Here is a 19,266-nt window from a genome sequence, read left to right as displayed (position 1 = left end):
TGAGTGTGTGTGTGAATGTGTTGAGTGTGTGTGTGAGTGTGTGTGTGAATGTGTTGAGTGTGTGTATGTGAGTGTGTGTGTGAATGTGTTGAGTGTGTGTGTGTGTGTGTGTGTGCGCGCGCGCGTGTCAGTGGACTTTTGTAGAACTGGTTTTCTCCTTCCATCTTTATGTAGGTCCTGGGGATCAAGCAGGTTATTAGACCTTCATAGTAAAATACCATAGCAGTACTTTTTATTAAAAAAGACCTCATTTTAGGGACAGAGGAGAAAATACAGTGCTCCTTATTTATAAAACACTGCTTCCACTTACTGGCACCAGAGGAGCAGCGGGAACAGAGGTGCCAAGGGAGCAGGGCCGAGCATGGTTCTGCCTGCTGCAGCTTCTGCCAGCTGAGCAACTATGCATCCAAGGTGTGCACGATTAAACACTCAACAGGCCATAGTTTCTCTTCTCCCTACGGAAGCTTGTACCAAGTCATCTAGCAAGTAGCTTCTTCTGAACTACGTGAGGCCACAGTGAGAAGCTGACCCAGGGCAGCTTCCTTTGCAGAGGCAGCTGAGTATGAGGCCCTGGAAGGCAGTTTATCCTCCTACATTTCTGCTGCTTCACATGGATGTGCTTGAGTAGACAAACTAAACTGAGAAATGACACAGTCCAGCTCATCCGAATCCCCTGCACTTGAGGACTGAGCCCAGACCTGGTCAAAATTCACTAACAGTTTCCTCCTCATCATGGACCCCAAAATACAGCTGGCTCCCTTGGGTATCTTCTGTGGAGCAGCGGACTGGACATCCAGGGCCCAGTCACACACTTAATGTTAACAACACCTGCCTCTCAAGAACTCTCATTACAGAAGCATGTAAAAGTGACCAGGCTTCTAACAATGTACTCAGAGGTCTATCTGGACTTTATATGAGTGATAATGAAAGCTTACTGAATGCCTGATATACACTGGGCACTGTGTGAGGTCTAAGTGATAAAACAGGAAGTATAACTACCACTTCAGCACAGCTATCTGAGAATATAAGTTAACTGTAAATGATTTTATTGATGGGGAATGGCATCGTGGAGGAGCTTGAGTTTGAACCTGGATTGCGGCCCTGAGGACTCTGCTGTCCAGTACTCACCTCCTCTCAGCCAGGCTTCCCTAGAGAACCCAAGAGCGTGCTAATGCAACCCCTTTGGATGAAGCGCCCGGGGTCAACGTGGCGGAGATAAAAACAAGCCTATCTATTTCCAGGATGATCACGACATTCTGGACAGGTTTCAAGTTAAACAGGCAGAACTAACACAATCCGTTTCAGAGCAGGGCTTGGCGGAAAGGCAGTCTTGGTGAGCTGGTCCAGGGAGCACTTTCCTATGCTCCACCGAGCAGGACGTGTGCATGTCAGAAGGATTTGCATGGCCATTGTGCAAATGTCGGCAGGCAGCACTGTACTAGGGCTGTTCCCACAAGCAGCACACACCTCTGGCTAAGGCAGGCTAAGCAGAGGGTTGGGACAGAGCTAGGGCAGACTCCCCCCACTCCCCCAGTACTTTCCCTCCTTTAAGCCACGTGGTAGCCTGGCCTGGCGCAGAGGAAGTACCACCTTGCCCTGCCACAGCTGCCAGGCTTCTCGCAGGGGTTGCGGCCACTGTGCTGCGTTTGAGAACTGAAGACTCCTGTGGGCCCAGAGTGACACTTGGACTCAGCCTGGAAGTCGCACACAACAGCTGTTTCCATAAGCTTGGGCCAAGGATGGTCACGGCACTTTACAATTTCCCTCCTAAGTGAGTTTTAAATGAAAACTGTGAGTTTATAAGCAAACACGAGTTCACTTTCCTATGAAGGAGACATGGATCCCCTTATAGTTTAGAACAAGGACAGAATAAGGGGACGCTGGCCTTCTTGTTACTTCAGATACACCAGGTGCCTGGAAAAGCACAGCAGACCCTGGAGGATCCCGCGCAGATCTGGGTCATAGCTTCAAGTCACCACACAGGTGATTTTCCTCCCTTGGCTTACTCTGTTCCAGAGCTCACCTTATGCCCCTCCCCGCCTCTCTTCTCATATTCCCCGGTTCCTTTCCCCTAATCTTTAACTTGGAATGGCCAAACATCAATCTTTTTTTTTTTTTTTTTTATTAACTTGAGTATTTCTTATATACATTTCAAGTGTTATTCCCTTTCCCGGTTTCCGGGCAAACATCCCCCTCCCCCCTCCCCTTCCTTATGGGTGTTCCCCTCCCAACCCTCCCCCCATTGCCGCCCTCCCCCCAACAATCTAGTTCACTGGGGGTTCAGTCTTAGCAGGACCCAGGGCTTCCCCTTCCACTGGTGCTCTTACTAGGATATTCATTGCTACCTATGAGGTCAGAGTCCAGGGTCAGTCCATGTATAGTCTTTAGGTAGTGGCTTAGTCCCTGGAAGCTCTGGTTGCTTGGCATTGTTGTTCATAAGGGGTCTCGAGCCCCTTCAAGCTCTTCCAGTTCTTTCTCTGATTCCTTCAACGGGGGTCCTATTCTCAGTCCAGTGGTTTGCTGCTGGCATTCGCCTCTGTATTTGCGGCATTCTGGCTGTGTCTCTCAGGAGAGATCTACATCCGGCTCCTGTCGGTCTGCACTTCTTTGCTTCATCCATCTTGTCTAATTGGATGGCTGTATATGTATGGGCCACATGTGGGGCAGGCTCTGAATGGGTGTTCCTTCTGTGTCTGTTTTAATCTTTGCCTCTCTATTCCCTGCCAAGGGTATTCTTGTTCCCCTTTTAAAGAAGGAGTGAAACATTCACATTTTGATCATCTGTCTTGAGTTTCATTTGTTCTAGGCATCTAGGGTAATTCAAGCATTTGGGCTAATAGCCACTTATCAATGAGTGCATACCATGTGTGTTTTTCTGTGATTGGGTTACCTCACTCAGGATGATATTTTCCAGTTCCAACCATTTGCCTACGAATTTCATAAAGTCATTGTTTTTGAGAGCTGAGTAATATTCCATTGTGTAGATGTACCACATTTTCTGTATCCATTCCTCTGTTGAAGGGCATCTGGGTTCTTTCCAGCTTCTGGCTATTATAAATAAGGCTGCGATGAACATAGTGGAGCACGTGTCTCTTTTATATGTTGGGGCATCTTTTGGGTATACGCCCAAGAGAGGTATAGCTGGATCCTCAGGCAGTTCAATGTCCAATTTTCTGAGGAACCTCCAGACTGATTTCCAGAATGGTCGTATCAGTCTGCAATCCCACCAACAATGGAGGAGTGTTCCTCTTTCTCCGCATCCTCGCCAGCATCTGCTGTCACCTGAGTTTTTGATCTTAGCCATTCTCACTGGTGTGAGGTGAAATCTCAGGGTTGTTTTGATTTGCATTTCCCTTATGACTAAAGATGTTGAACATTTCTTTAGGCGTTTCTCAGCCATTCGGCATTCCTCAGCTGTGAATTCTTTGTTTAGCTCTGAACCCCATTTTTTAATAGGGTTATTTGTCTCCCTGCGGTCTAACTTCTTGAGTTCTTTGTATATTTTGGATATAAGGCCTCTATCTGTTGTAGGATTGGTAAAGATCTTTTCCCAATCTGTTGGTTGCCGTTTTGTCCTAACCACAGTGTCCTTTGCCTTACAGAAGCTTTGCAGTTTTATGAGGTCCCATTTGTCGATTCTTGATCTTAGAGCATAAGCCATTGGTGTTCTGTTCAGGAAATTTTTTCCAGTGCCCATGTGTTCCAGATGCTTCTCTAGTTTTTCTTCTATTAGTTTGAGTGTATCTGGTTTGATGTGGGGGTCCTTGATCCACTTGGACTTAAGCTTTGTACAGGGTGATAAGCATGGATCGATCTGCATTCTTCTACATGTTGACCTCCAGTTGAACCAACACCATTTGCTGAAAATGCTATCTTTTTTCCATTTGATGGTTTTGGCTCCTTTGTCAAAAATCAAGTGCCCATAGGTGTGTGGGTTCATTTCTGGGTCTTCAATTCTGTTCCATTGGTCTATCTGTCTGTCTCTGTACCAATACCATGCAGTTTTTATCACTATTGCTCTGTAATACTGCTTGAGTTCAGGGATAGTGATTCCCCCTGAAGTCCTTTTATTGTTGAGGATAGTTTTAGCTATCCTGGGTTTTTTGTTATTCCAGATGAATTTGCAAATTGTTCTGTCTAACTCTTTGAAGAATTGGATTGGTATTTTGATGGGGATTGCATTGAATCTGTAGATCGCTTTTGGTAAAATGGCCATTTTTACTATATTAATCCTGCCAATCCATGAGCATGGGAGATCTTTCCATCTTCTGAGGTCTTCTTCAATTTCTTTCTTCAGAGTCTTGAAGTTCTTATTGTACAGATCTTTTACTTGCTTGGTTAAAGTCACACCGAGGTACTTTATATTATTTGGGTCTATTATGAAGGGTGTCGTTTCCCTAATTTCTTTCTCGGCTTGTTTCTCTTTTGTGTAGAGGAAGGCTACTGATTTATTTGAGTTAATTTTATACCCAGCCACTTTGCTGAAGTTGTTTATCAGCTTTAGTAGTTCTCTGGTGGAACTTTTGGGATCACTTAAATATACTATCATATCATCTGCAAATAGTGATATTTTGACTTCTTCTTTTCCGATCTGTATCCCCTTGACCTCCTTTTGTTGTCTGATTGCTCTGGCTAGAACTTCAAGAACTATATTGAATAAGTAGGGAGAGAGTGGGCAGCCTTGTCTAGTCCCTGATTTTAGTGGGATTGCTTCAAGTTTCTCTCCATTTAGTTTAATGTTAGCAACTGGTTTGCTGTATATGGCTTTTACTATGTTTAGGTATGGGCCTTGAATTCCTATTCTTTCCGGGACTTTTATCATGAAGGGGTGTTGAATTTTGTCAAATGCTTTCTCAGCATCTAATGAAATGTGGTTTTGTTCTTTCAGTTTGTTTATATAATGGATCATGTTGATGGTTTTCCGTATATTAAACCATCCCTGCATGCCTGGGATGAAGCCTACTTGATCATGATGGATGATTGTTTTGATGTGCTCTTGGATTCGATTTGCCAGAATTTTATTGAGTATTTTTGCGTTGATATTCATAAGGGAAATTGGTCTGAAGTTCTCTTTCTTTGTTGGGTCTTTGTGTGGTTTAGATATAAGAGTAATTGTGGCTTCATAGAAGGAATTCGGTAGTGATCCATCTGTTTCAATTTTGTGGAATAGTTTGGATAATATTGGTATGAGGTCTTCTATGAAGGTCTGATAGAATTCTGCACTAAACCCGTCTGGACCTGGGCTCTTTTTGGTTGGGAGACCTTTAATGACTGCTTCTATTTCCTTAGGAGTTATGAGGTTGTTTAACTGGTTTATCTGTTCCTGATTTAACTTCGGTACCTGGTATCTGTCTAGGAAATTGTCCATTTCCTGCAGATTTTCAAGTTTTGTTGAATATAGGCTTTTATAGTAAGATCTGATGATTTTTTGAATTTCCTCTGAATCTGTAGTTATGTCTCCCTTTTCATTTCTGATTTTGTTAATTTGGACACACTCTCTGTGTCCTCTCGTCAGTCTGGCTAAGGGTTTATTTATCTTGTTGATTTTCTCAAAGAACCAACTTTTGGTTCTGTTGATTCTTTCTATGGTCCTTTTTGTTTCTACTTGGTTGATTTCAGCTCTGAGTTTGATTATTTCCTGCCTCCTACTCCTCCTGGGTGTATTTGCTTCCTTTTGTTCTAGAGCTTTTAGGTGTGTTGTCAAGCTGGTGACATATGCTCTTTCCTGTTTCTTTCTGCAGGCACTCAGCACTATGAGTTTTCCTCTTAGCACAGCTTTCATTGTGTCCCATAAGTTTGGGTATGTTGTACCTTCATTTTCATTAAATTCTAAAAAGTCTTTAATTTCTTTATTTCTTCCTTGACCAGGTTATCATTGAGTAGAGCATTGTTCAATTTCCACGTATATGTGGGCATTCTTCCCTTATTGTTATTGAAGACCAGCTTTAGGCCGTGGTGGTCTGATAGCACAGATGGGATTATTTCTACCTTTCTGTACCTGTTGAGGCCCGTTTTTTGACCAATTATATGGTCAATTTTGGAGAAAGTACCATGAGGAGCTGAGAAGAAGGTATATCCTTTTGCTTTAGGATAGAATGTCCTATAAATATCTGTTAAGTCCATTTGGCTCATGACTTCTCTTAGTCTGTCTACGTCTCGGTTTAATTTCTGTTTCCATGATCTGTCCATTGATGAGAGTGGGGTGTTGAAATCTCCTACTATTATTGTGTGAGGTACAATGTGTGTTTTGAGCTTTAGAAAGGTTTCTTTTACATATGTAGGTGCCCTTGTATTTGGGGCATAGATATTTAGGATTGAGAGTTCATCTTGGTGGATTTTTCCTTTGATGAATATGAAGTGTCCTTCCTTATCTTTTTTGATGACTTTTAGTTGAAAATTGATTTTATTTGATATTAGAATGGCTACTCCAGCTTGCTTCTTCCGACCATTTGCTTGGAAAGTTGTTTTCCAGCCTTTCACTCTGAGGTAGTGTCTGTCTTTGTCTCTGAGGTGTGTTTCCTGTAGGCAGCAGAATGCAGGGTCCTTGTTGCGTATCCAGTTTGTTAATCTATGTCTTTTTATTGGGGAGTTGAGGCCATTGATGTTGAGAGATATTAAGGAATAGTGATTATTGCTTCCTGTTATATTCATATTTGGATATGAGGTTATGTTTGTGTGCTTTTCTCCTCAAGACGATTAGTTTCTTGCTCTTCTAGGGGATAGCTTGCCTCCTTATGTTGGGCTTTACCATTTATTATCCTTTGTAGTGCTGGATTTGTAGAAAGATATTGTGTAAATTTGGTTTTGTCATGGAATATCTTGGTTTCTCCATCTATGTTAATTGAGAGTTTTGCAGGATACAGTAACCTGGGCTGGCATTTGTTTTCTCTTAGGGTCTGAATGACATCTGTCCAGGATCTTCTGGCTTTCATAGTTTCTGGCGAAAAGTCTGGTGTGATTCTGATAGGTCTGCCTTTATATGTTACTTGACCTTTTTCCCCTTACTGCTTTTAATATTCTTTCTTTATTTTGTGCGTTTGGTGTTTTGACTATTATGTGACGGGAGGAGTTTCTTTTCTGGTCCAATCTATTTGGAGTTCTCAAACATCAATCTTTAGATGGTCTCCTTCTTTATACTGCAGACTTCCGTAGGCAGCTGCTATACACACTCACAGCTTCAGCCATAGGCCTATCCTGCCACAACCAAAATGGAGCCAGACTCCTCTTTTTAAGCTTCATAAACAGCACACATCTGGGCATGTACTCACTTGGATATGCCACGAGTACCTCATACACAAGTGCCAAGCTCTCCCATAGCCTGGGGCTACCCCCAATCCTCCCTTACAACAAAATCCAGAGCAAGAGCAATGGTCTCAGATCCTTCAGCCCATCTGCCAATATCCCATTCCCACTAAGTGCCTCTGAGTCTTCCCCTCAAACCCTTTCATCCCCAAACCCACGGCTTCCACTCTCCTAGAGGCCTGTGAATAGACACGCCACCTAAAATGTAACTGTTTTCCAAAACCTTCCCCAAAACCATCCCCCTCATGGGGTAAGCTCATCACATGTTTAGGGATGATTGATACATACTGGGATACCCGAGCTGTTGGCAGCTGCTTTGGGTTCTGATTGGTCAGTGGCTAGATCATGTGGCTGTCAAATATTTGCAATATCACTCAAAGTCATTGGTTCTCAACCTTCCTAATGCTGTGACCCTTTTAACACAGTTCCTTATGCTATGGTGACCCAACTTTAAATTTGTTGTTGTTGCTACTTCCTAACTACAATTTTGCTACTGCTATGAATCAATGTAAATGTCTGTGTTTTCTGATGGTCTCAGACGATTTCTATGAAAGAGCACTCCAACTACCAAAGGGGTCGAGACCCACAGGTTGAGAATCACTGTTCTAGATGCTGTCTCCTTATGACTTAATTAGTGTCCAACCCAGACATCATGCTATCCAGTCTCTTTCCCTAATGTGAGTCTTTTACCTTGGAGTTTACAGGCCCAACTAGATCCAGTGTTTAGGAGTATAAAGTTGCTATTTCTTTCAATTATAAATACAGGCAATCAACCACTATGTTACTGATACACTATATAATTCAAATCACAGTAAACTTACTGTAGATGACTAAAAGATGATTTATACTCATTACTACAAACTCACAGTAGCAACTTTGACTGTTTTAGATCTTTAATTTTATTTGATTTTTAATTATAAGTATATGAACATGTGTCTAAACACATGAGTGTAGGTGCCCAGAGGCCGGAGGCATCAGAACTGCAGTGGTTGTGAGTTGCCTGATGTGGGTCCTCTGGCAGAGTGGCACTAAGCACTGAGCCACCTCTCCTGGCGTGCAGCATCACCTCTTACTTTTCCAAGTGTCAATAAAGATGTGCACAGCACTACATCACAGACTGATCTTCAAAACATTCTGCTAACTGTATTTCAGTACACGATGCTCTGGGAAAGCTTTCTCTTCACTCAGCTACCTAGAGCACAATGACTTAACTATCCACCAGGAGTTGTGAGCTGTGCGGAGGCCTCAGATGACGATAACAGTTCCTTCCTTTGGGGTAGGGTGGGAGGAAGGCCGTTCATTTACATACTGTGTGCGATAAATGTGATATAACTTTAAACAGGGAGCCAGCAAGCTGAGGGGGAGGCCTGCAGGACTGCAGCTGGGGAAACTTCCTGGAGGGGACAGTACGAGCCAAGTTAAAGGAAAAGTGGGATTTAGCCAGGTGAAGAGACAGTGTAACCTCTGATGTCACCTGGCTGCTATACTCTTCCGGACTCAACTATGAAGCTGCATTTTCTTCTGGAAAGGGAGGCAGTTACCCACTATTGGTGACTGTAAATCAGTATAGCTGTCCAATACTGGGCATAAAATCTCCAGACCTTGCAAGGAAGACAGTTGGCCCAGACTTTGCAGAACTAAAATTGGTAAGTTCCCTAAAGTATATTAGAACCTCTCTGTGTGTGAACAATGGGAATCAGTGGCAGAAAATCAGAATGTGACTTCAAGCCAACGCCAGCCAATCAGGGTAGAAGATGGATCCAGGAAGCTTTCGGCATGACGTGGTCGGTAGTAAGACTATTTTCAGAGTAGTTTTTGAGTGGTTTCTTGGCTAGGTGGTACAAAAATACTCTGTTTTGAGTTGAACAAAGTGAAAAATGCAAAAGGTTTTAGCATCAATGCTGGTTTGATAGCCTTACTCTGGGCAGTGTGAATAGGCAAGAAGGTTCCGAGTTCCTCTGTTTAGGTGGAAATATGGACACGAGCATCCTTGGGCACAGCATCTAAAGTAGAGACATCTTCAGTCTCAGGACAGGGCTTTCAGCTTTGACTAAATGATCCTGGGAGGCTGGGAGACAATGCCCACCTTTCGATGTGCCCTGTTACGTCCCCTTGCTTTCTTAAGCCTCCACATTATGCTGAGCCACCTTTATCAAAATTAAATTACAGCAACGTGTCCTCCCTTTTCATTATGTAACAGGAAGTGGTCTTGTGGTGGTCGAGTGTCTCTGTCCTTCACTTCGCTTAGGAATGCTGAGGAAGTGGGACAAACCTATCTGAGTAGAGAGCTTCGGTTTAGCATTTCAGTGACGGGCTGTAAGGAGTTATCCCATGACAGGAAGGGAGCTGCATACCACCAGGCTGAAAAACACACTACTTGCTTTAAACTCTCCCAGTACCTTTAATGTTATCATCCCAGGGGCACAATTATTCCCTGGAGTTGGCTAGCTTATTCCTGAGCCTGTGTTAATACTAACCTGAAATGCTGACACTCTGCCAGAACATTGCCAGATTTCTCTCGAGAAAGGCTCAGGGAACTCCAGTCCTGCCACAGTTGCCATGAGCAGACTATCTGGGAATGATTCCTCATGCATATGGGTTTAACTCAGCACAGGGATAAGTTAGCACCTTTCTCTGACCTCTTTCTGAGCACAAACACACAAACAGGATCCAGAAGGAGTAGTGTTTTACAACAGCTGGCTTCCCCAGGTGGTAGGACCAGCGCTAACATGACAGACCCCGCCATTCCCCAAGTGTGAATTTTGGAAGCGAGCATCTGCCAATCTTACTATAAGGCGGTTGAATTGTTTTTACAAACTTCCAACTTGGAGAACTAAAATGCATTTTGGAAACAGACTCGGTTATAATTTAACTACAAAATAAAATGCTGTTTTCTGGCTCTCTCTCAGAGCCTCAATGCTGGAGGTGTCTGAGAGCCGTGGAGAGCAGCCCCCCTGCCCAGTTTTCTCCACCTAGCTAGTAACAGCTTCTTCTTCATTCAAAATGCCCATCTCTAGACAGCTTCTGCTTAAGGAACATAAAGACTGCTATGGCACAAACCTAACAGACACAGCATCTTCCAAGGCCCTGTCCGAGGGAATAGTTTTAATACTATAAAATCTTTTTTAAGCAACACATTTAACGCCTGCTTTCAGAAAGTTGTATTGGGAGGTTACAGAACTATGAATTAGCCCTGCGGACAAGCTTCAGTCTAATGTCTCACAGCTTGAGAAGAGACCCTCAATGCCGTGGCAATCTGGATTTGACCGCAGGCTCTGTCAGAGTAAGTCGTCCATCAGGATCGTTCTGTTCCCAGCAGATGTCAGTGTTCCACACCAGCTGTAAAGCTCTAGGTCAGTGCTGTCTTAAAAAGTGTAAGGCAGGGCTCACATATACTTTAAGGAAATCTTAATAATGATGTCAAAAAGAGTATGAAGGAATGAGTAAAATTACTTTAGATGTATTTTAAACATTTTTACTACAATATGTCTAAAATATGTCAACATGTAATCAATATATTAATGAAATATTTTCCTTTTAATGTTTGCCTGACTGTGCTAGGGTTGAACTCAGGCCTTGTACAATGCCAGGTAGGCTCTGTACCACTGATCTATATCCTGAGCACCAGGCACCAGCGTTTTGAAAATTAACTTGCATTTATACTCATGAAACACCTCTATTCAGACTAGCTCCATGTAATACTTGTATGGATGTGGGATTTTAACCATGCAGTTCTGGGCTGTGGGTCAAGTTCAGCAGCAAGTTGTATACCCTTAGCACATGCAAGGCCCTGGGTTTGACGGAACCAAAGCCATAGAACAGAAATAGTGTAGACTTGAGCTGGAGAGATGGTTTGTTCAGTGGTTAAGAGCACTGGCTGCTCTTCCAGAGAACCTGGGTCCAATTCCTAGCACCTATGGACAGCTTGCAACGGTCTGTGACTCCAGTTCCAGGGGATGTGAGCCTTTATGCAGGCATACATCTAAGTAAAACCCAACACACATAAAAATAAATCTTTAAAAACAAACAAACGTGCAGCTCTATCCTCTTCGGGATGATGCAGACGATGATGTCCTAGAAGTGCCACAGCTATCCACATACTGGGATGTTTGGGGACATTCCAAACAGAGACTTGTGCTTCCAAATGAATCTGTGTGTGGAGTCTAGTGTTTGCAGGTGCCACACACCTGATATCTCAGAAAGCTGCTTTTTTAAAATTTATTTTTCATTTTATGAACATGGTGTAGAAGTGCTGCGCTTGCATGTATGTCTATGCACCAGTGTCTGCTGCTCAAGGAGGTCTGAAGAGGACATCAGATCCCCTGCAACTGGAGTTAAAGATGGCATGCGGCTGCTGGGAATTGAACCTGGGTTCTCTGGAAGACTGCTGGAACATCTCCCCAGCAGAAAGCTGCTTTTTAATGTGACGACGGGAGAGCCTTACATGTTGGAGAATAAGAAAGACAAGATAAGTGGTCATCAGGTCACATGCAATGTTAGTTCTTTCCCACTGTTTTAGTTATTATATTTCAATATAACTCATTTATTTTGTTGATACTTCTTAGCACAATACATTGTTAAAACAGGAAAGTGTTGATTTTAAAAAAATAAATTCAACTAAATAAGTGGCAAAATATACGTATGTAGCTGTAATCAGCTTTACTTACTCCATGTAACTCAAGGGTAACACAAGAAGGTTGGATAATGTGTAACTTCAGCATTTTAAGTTCTTAGCCAATTCTAGCCGTGTATCCTGAGGAAGTATTTCTAGCCCCGAATGACAACCCCAAAATGGTTGATTACCTTAGGTAAAAGTTCCTTTATGATTCCATCATCTCTCTTCACCACATGGATCATTTCTTGGCCCCCGAGGTAGGCAGCATTAGCTTGATTAAAAAACCAACCAACCAGCAAAAAGTTAAACACTTACAATAGACAGAAGACACATCAATGTCCAATTACTTTTAGCAACTTCACAGGCTTCGTTTTTGGGTGGGGGTGAAGGAGGCACATAGCTGGCTGGCAGGCTTGCAAAGGGAAGGTGTATTTACAGAGGGCCGCATCTGTGGTATGGCCACCCCAGGGGTTACAGCCTACCCTGGCCAGCAAGACCCTCAGAAGCCACTGCACCACAGAGAAAGACCACGCCCACTACCCTCTGTCCTATGGGGAAGAGCTCCACTTGTGGTCGGTCTCCCTCCCTGCACAGCAGCAAAGGAGACAACTGTAAAACTCACTTCATTGCTGTCTCTTTTTCTCAGAATCTCTGCTCTTCACTGTCCAACATCCAGTGTCTTAAAAACATGGTTTTCACATTTTATTTGTTTTTTTTTTTTAGTTGTTTTAGGCAAGAGGGCAAATGAGGTCCTTATTATTTGTCTCAGAAATGGAGGAACTATGTGAAGTTATTTCCATTTGAAATAAAAATCTACTTGTGATCTTCCCAATAGAAATTTTTTTGGAAATAAGCAATTTAAACACACTGGCTGCTATTTTTACAATTCAGAAGTCTTCATTAAGAGATTATACTTTCTGTCTCTGGAAACATCTAGAAATATGACACACTTCAGATTTAATGAGGAAGACTTTTTTGGGTTATTTTACAAATTTAATTCAGAAACAGTTTTTAGTAACACTGGCTGAAGTTTAGATATTTTTTGGCTACAAGATTTTATTAACAAATACCAAATACAAGGCAGCAAGTCATGCATTTAGTGCTACAAACCAGCAGAATTCACGCCACACATGTGGGACCTTGGCAGGCCCCTCCATGGCTGCTGTGTGTTGGCTAGGCCTTCTCTTAGCATGCAGGAGCTTATTGGTCAACACACACTTCCAGCTGGCCTTTCTGTCGCCCTGGCAGGCTGGAGTGTAATCAAGGTGGAAGATAGCTAATCAAAGTTCCTGTTCCAGGTCATCAGTACTCTGTAGGTCAGGGATAGAGACTTTCTGTGAACCCGTCTTTCCCATGTAAGCTAACCCATCCGTCTCAAACCCTGGGTATTTATGCTTTGGACATCTTTGACAGAGCAACCCAGCATCATCCCCCTCTTCCAATTGACGTCACCTCAGGGCTGGGTACCAGACAAGAGACCGCCCAGAGACTTTAGAATTTCTAAGAGCCAATCCCAGGTCTCCCCACCCAGGTGCCCAACCTGCTTCATCTCACCCTTCCCTGGCATCTACCACAGGCTGTGGGTCATCGGTCCCTTCTACTTCCTAACCTAACAGGGTGCCTCCCTGTGCAGTCCTGTGTAATGTGACATGAACCCCCCTACTGGGAACTGTAAGCGATAAACTCTGTTTTCAATGGCAGTTGACCATGTCTGACTGAAACAAACGAGTTGCATTCTGCATCAAGGACAGGTGCATCTGGGTAGGCGAATGCAGTGGCTTTGGTAGAGGACAGGAGTGGAGAGGAGAGAGCTATTGTAACCTAAAGCTCCAGAGAGTTCCAAAGGGTTGCCCCTGAGCTTTCCCTCAGTACTGACCAGCACAGTCATGTGACAAGCAGCCAGAATCCAGGGAAAGAACCCTCTGAGAGACCACGGGAACAGCCTGAACTGAATACCATGACTGTTTCTGTCAGCCTAGGGCAAAGCCTCTTAATGAGCAGTACAGTGGGCACAGGACTCCGAGTGGCCTTTGGAGCCTGAACCGTGGCTAGGTTGGCAGTGGCCACATTACATAGGAAGGTGGGCAGGCTGATGGCTGCCCGTCGGGGTCTTCAGAGAGCAGCTGCCTGTTCTGGGCATTAGGAGAGCATCTACAGAATGGAGAAAGATAGGCACTGTGTGGCAAAAGTATTGGCACCTGGACATATTTTAAAACTTCTAGAAGCCAACAAAAAGGAGGCAAATGACCAAACATCAAAATGAGTACAGTCTTGAATGGAGAAAAACTCCGAGTATTTTGATAAGCTCATATTTCTGAAAATCAAATTTTCATTTGGGAATAGACTCCAATCTATTTTTACTCTTACTTTCTTCCCTTGTCATTTTCTATCTAAGTCTATCTTTTCTTTTCTTTTGATAAGACTCCCTGTTTCTTTTCCAGTAAACACTCTGAGAAAACAGCAGCTTTGTCATTCCTCAGCAATACTCCCAGTGCTGTACAGTGGTCAGAAATAATACCAAACAGAGGTGTAATTTCCTTGGTGGAAAACACCGTTCTTGGCAATGAATGCCCACAGCACGGCTGCGTTTAAGATACGGTGGAGGAGGAAGGACCCAGTACAGAGAACGGAAATGAGAGGATGAAGGGAAGGTGACCTGGGAAATGTTTGCTCATTTACTCAGGTTTCATCAAAAGCCCAAATGCATCCGTAAAAAGCCAGTGCTCGATTTCTTTGCTACCACCATCTTCTGAAATGTTTAAACTTCAAGGGTCACCATGGGATGTACAGGAGAGAGGGCTGATGGCTAAGGACCAAGAGGGCATTCACTGTAACTAGTGCCACTGGCTTTTCCAAGTGCTCCTAGTCTGCATGCAACGAAGGCTGCCTTCTCAGGACCAATCTCATGTAATCCTCTCTTCTCTCTTCTGTCACTGACCTAGGTCTGATTTCCTCTAACCACCACTTACTTACATGCCGTATCTATCCTTCTGACAGCAGGCGCTGGGACGCACTGAGTTGTCCACAGCTGTCTCTCCCGCTCCCTTGTTAACTTAGAAGCAGGGGCCCTGCCTCATCAACCCAGCGTTTTACTTACAGCAAGTATATAAAAAGAAAGAAGGGTTGAGTGACATGAACGAGAAGGGCTGAGGGAGATGGCTGCTTGGCTAGGTAGTTTTGAGGGGGGGGGTTGGGGGAGGGAGAGGAAAAACCTGTGTAATTTAACGCGGTCCACATACGACATCACAACGGAGGCCAAAAATGGAGGCCGAGGCACACTAAGAAGCTAGGCAGGCACACAGGTGGGTTGAGTAATCACAGAGAAGTCTAAGTGTTTCTCTTGACAGCAGTCATTAACTCATAACACCCAGAGATGATGCAAGGGAAGAAAAAGCACCATTAATGAAAAGAAAGGGAAGGTTCAAAAGGGATACTCAGAGAACTTTCTGAAAGAGAATGTGGGGATGGGTGGAAGCTGTGCAGCTCTTTGGAGGTGTGTGGTCTGCTGCTGCTATGAGGATTTATAGTAAAGTGTTCTGGAATTGTTTGGTTTTTGCAATCACTTTGGAGGATAAAGATCGTTGGTACTCAAGCAAAAGGAATTACTGAAGGTAGACATAGTTTAATCAGGGTAGGTGAACTGTGGAGGTAGAAAGGTTCCTGTATGTCGGCATATATACTACCGTGCGGAATGTGATCACGCCAGGCCAGTGTGGTGGCACTCAGCTGTAATCCCGGCACTGAGCAGGCGGCTGTGAGTAGACAGAGTTTGAGGCTAGCCTTGACTACTTTGCCAGTCCCTTTTGCTCCCACCACCCAAACAATATTTTAAACTATTTAAAATATGAATTATTATAATCATGGGTACAGAGGGCTAGAAATGAGGAGATGCCCGAGTCTGAGGCCATCCTGCTAGGATGAATCAGCTGTGGTCTCAGGGAGTGGGGTTAGTTAGGTGTGAGGAACGTGGCTGGCTCTATGAACGACGACTCTCAGGATCAGCTTAGGGTGGGGATGTGGCAGTCACTAAGCAATCATCTGAAGACCAACAGGAAGGTCCTCGTTCCCCTCCAATTCCTCTCCAGGTTAAAATCAATGACTTCAGACTCTTTATATGGAGGGATGCAGCTTCTAATCTACAAGAAGAGGACCATGGGGAGCACGTTTCTTTCTAGCCAGGAGTCAATCTTTTGCTTTATTTCTATTCTTTACCCTTCTTTCTGTCAATGCTAGAGAAGAGGTTGAAGGAGCCTGAGATTCAGAATACAAGAGAAGCTAAGGACAACAGAGTGAAATGCTGGTGGTACCCTCTATCCCTGCTAGCTGTGGGGATGGAGTGCTAATCATTCCCCCATGGAGTGTTTGCAGTTCTTTCTTGGTGCATGAGAAAAACAGCTTACTTTCTGTTGTGGCCACTGGAACTGAACTTTCTGGTAACTACAGCTCATCTCAATTCCAACAGATAAAAAATGAAGCTGGAACCTCTGAATTTTCTGAGTATTTTTGGTCAGAGCAAAGAGATATGGTGCTTAGCTCTGGCAGGGGAGGAGGGGAGGCATCCTTCTGCATCTATATTTATTGGAGGCTTCCCTGAACGGAGGCACAAGTGTCATGGACAACGAAGAGCCTTTCTGAGGACAGCCCCTCCCTGCACATGTTCTGATTATTCCTAGGAGTGGCAGGATTTGCAGGGTGTGGCAAGGCTGCACAGCCGCAAAACAGAGCAGAAGGCAGACCAGGGGACTGGAAGGTTCTGGAGACAAGAGCTTCAGTTAGAACAGAGGTTCAACCGAGAAAGAGCACGGTAGCATAAACCAGGAGGCCCCGGGGGGAGAAAAAAAAAGACTGTACAGAATTAGATACACAGAAACCCAGACAAAGACGTTTAGTAGGAGACCTTACCTAGTCTTCCTTCCTTGAACTGTTTTTCATCTTTGTCAATGTTGCAAAATGTGGTGTTAACAACATTGAAACAAGATTTAGAAAAGAAATTTACCTGTTCTAAAATTCCTCCATAATTTAGAAAAATGTTTCTTGCTTCTGCACTCCATTATGTTTCTTTATAAGCCAGACTCCAGTAAACTACCTATGAGTCAGACCTGCCGCACTGAGAAGGCTACCTGTGTGGTGATTATGAACATCTATTTAGTGTGCAGATATACAATCTTACCTAAGTAACGGTGTGTTTACTACAGTGAAAAATGTAACTAGAGGTCCGCAGGCTGATGTTACAACTGTCACATTTTAGACTAGAAGATAATTTAAAATCATAAGTAAAAAATTTCAGAAAAACAGTAATATATTCCTAGGATCAGTATATTCCTTGGCCCTAAATGCAGCACAAAGTCTTTCTGCTCTTTTCCTTTTGGGTTTTAGGCTGAGTCCTCAGTGGCTTTTGTGAACAGATGAACCCCGTGATCTGAGATGACACAGCAGATCGCATAGCTGTCTGGTCTCTTCAAAGTAAAAACAGTATTCTAGGACTAAATGAAGATATTCTGAGAAGAAATGTTTGATCTGTAGTGAAGCTTGCTATCAGTAGCTCATTGAACAGTTTAAAGAGTCATTTCCATATTGATTAAGGAAGGGGAAGATTATAAACGTTCCTTTCACAGGGTTATTTGACGAAGTAGCACAGCCTGGTAGGAGCGAGCGCCTCATGTTTTGGGCTAGGTTTCTCTTGTTAGGTAATGGAAAGGAATTAAAACATCAGTGCAGCCTAACAAGACCTTCAAACATTTTAAACAGTTAACTGTTTGACCTGTGATACTGTTGAGTTAAAATATATTTCCTTTTAGCTTTGATCAGAAAATCTAATTTAGCTGTCTGAGTGGGAGCCTATTTCTCATGAGACGGAAGCACATATACTCCAGGGAAAACATGAAGTAGCAAACACTCCGGAGTCGAATTAAGGGGGGAAACCCATGTATAGTCTTTAAAAACAACATTTCAGACAATCTAGTTATGATCTAATTACCCTGATGAATGCAGAGGTAATGTTTATGCTATATGCTAATTGAGTTAGAGACACTCTAGATGGGAAGTGACATTTCTTTCCCTCCACTGGAGAAGAACTCGAATGCCACAGCACTCAGCATGCTAGAGGGAAGATGGAGTAGAGGCCTTGGCATGCTATCTTTGCCAAAGGGCAGCAGCACTTGAAATGCTGCAACTTTTCAGGTTTTGAAGTTTTTCAGAGCTGAAAACAACAAAAAATGTGTGCCCACACTAAAGGACACTGCCCTATCTAGGCAGGGCAGGATTTATTATCTACTGCTTGGACTAGCAAACTTCCTCCATTTGTTTCTGTAAGATTCCTCCTGGAGCACAGACATTACATAATTCACCAACACTGCAAGGCAGCCTGCAAGTCAACAGCAAGTTAAAGGTCATTCTCAGCAGGGCAACCAGAGTTGGAAGCAGGCCTGCCTGCAGGGAGTGTGGAGCTGAACCAAAAGCAGACCAGGGATGAGTTCTGACCTGCCTTTCTTTCCAAGAGTCCTGACAACCACAGGGCTGAGATGGATGTCATGAATACTGGCTACCTTTATCCACAAGACATGCGATGTGGCAGGGCTCACTAACCAGCCTCCCTAACCAGTCTCCCTAACCAGCCTCATTAACCAGCTTACTAACCAGCCTCACTAACCAACCTCACTAACCAGCCTCACTAACCAGCTCACACTAACCAGCCTGAGGTCATCCCTTATGAGCACTGCCCTTCAGGAAGTCACAAAAGGGATGACAGGCGGCTGGACAGAGGTAGTTTATGTGTGTGATGATGGCTGCAAGCAGATGCAGTGCACACTGGTGAGACAGAGGAGAAAGGGATGCTGCATAGGATGTCTGAGACATGTGGCAATGACCACCTCACAGGTTCAACTAAATTATCCAAGCAATCATGAGTGGAGGCTCCCAAGAGGACTGGGAAAAAAACTGAGGGCACTGAAGTACTGACCACTTGGATATTGGAAACGGAGCTCTAGAGCCAAGGAACCAGAAGACCAGAAGAAACAGATGTGCGAGGGCCATGTGCATAAATAGATCTGTTTGCAAGTTGGTCATCTGAAGAGACGAGGAGTGTTCATTCTAGGTTTCAGGGTCTCTCTGAAGGTGGTGAGTCTCCTATGGCTGTGGAGAGAGCCTGCAACAATGTGGCTCGGAAGGCTCTGGTTGCCCTTGTTGAGGAGGGGAATGTGCACTGTGGTTAAACTGCCTGGCTTCCTCTGAGTACAGCAGAGGCTGCTCAGTGCCACTGCAGGGTTGAACCGTTCTCACCTGCGAACCTCTAAGGAGGTTGTCACAACTCTTCTGTAGAAATGACTAGAAAATGCCTTACGTAAGCTTAG

At 43.9% G+C, this 19,266-nt stretch overlaps 1 protein-coding gene across 6 annotated transcripts in view; it reads right to left on the bottom strand.

Moving 5' to 3' along the window:
* Ldah (lipid droplet associated hydrolase) overlaps positions 1–19,266 on the bottom strand; it is an 84,573-nt gene that overhangs the window by 3,954 nt on the left and 61,353 nt on the right. For all 6 annotated transcript variants that reach the window (NM_001394269.1, NM_001014075.2, XM_087553115.1 and 3 more), the window contains one exon: positions 12,106–12,188. In NM_001394269.1, the coding sequence (NP_001381198.1) occupies positions 12,106–12,188 (83 nt within the window). The remainder of the gene's footprint in view (positions 1–12,105; positions 12,189–19,266) is intronic.

The sequence above is a fragment of the Rattus norvegicus genome, chromosome 6 (genome assembly GCF_021556685.1).
Source record: "Rattus norvegicus strain SHRSP/BbbUtx chromosome 6, alternate assembly SHRSP_T2T, whole genome shotgun sequence".
In the NCBI taxonomy this organism is placed as follows: Eukaryota; Metazoa; Chordata; class Mammalia; order Rodentia; family Muridae; genus Rattus; species Rattus norvegicus.
This window is presented reverse-complemented; position numbering and strand designations above follow the sequence as displayed.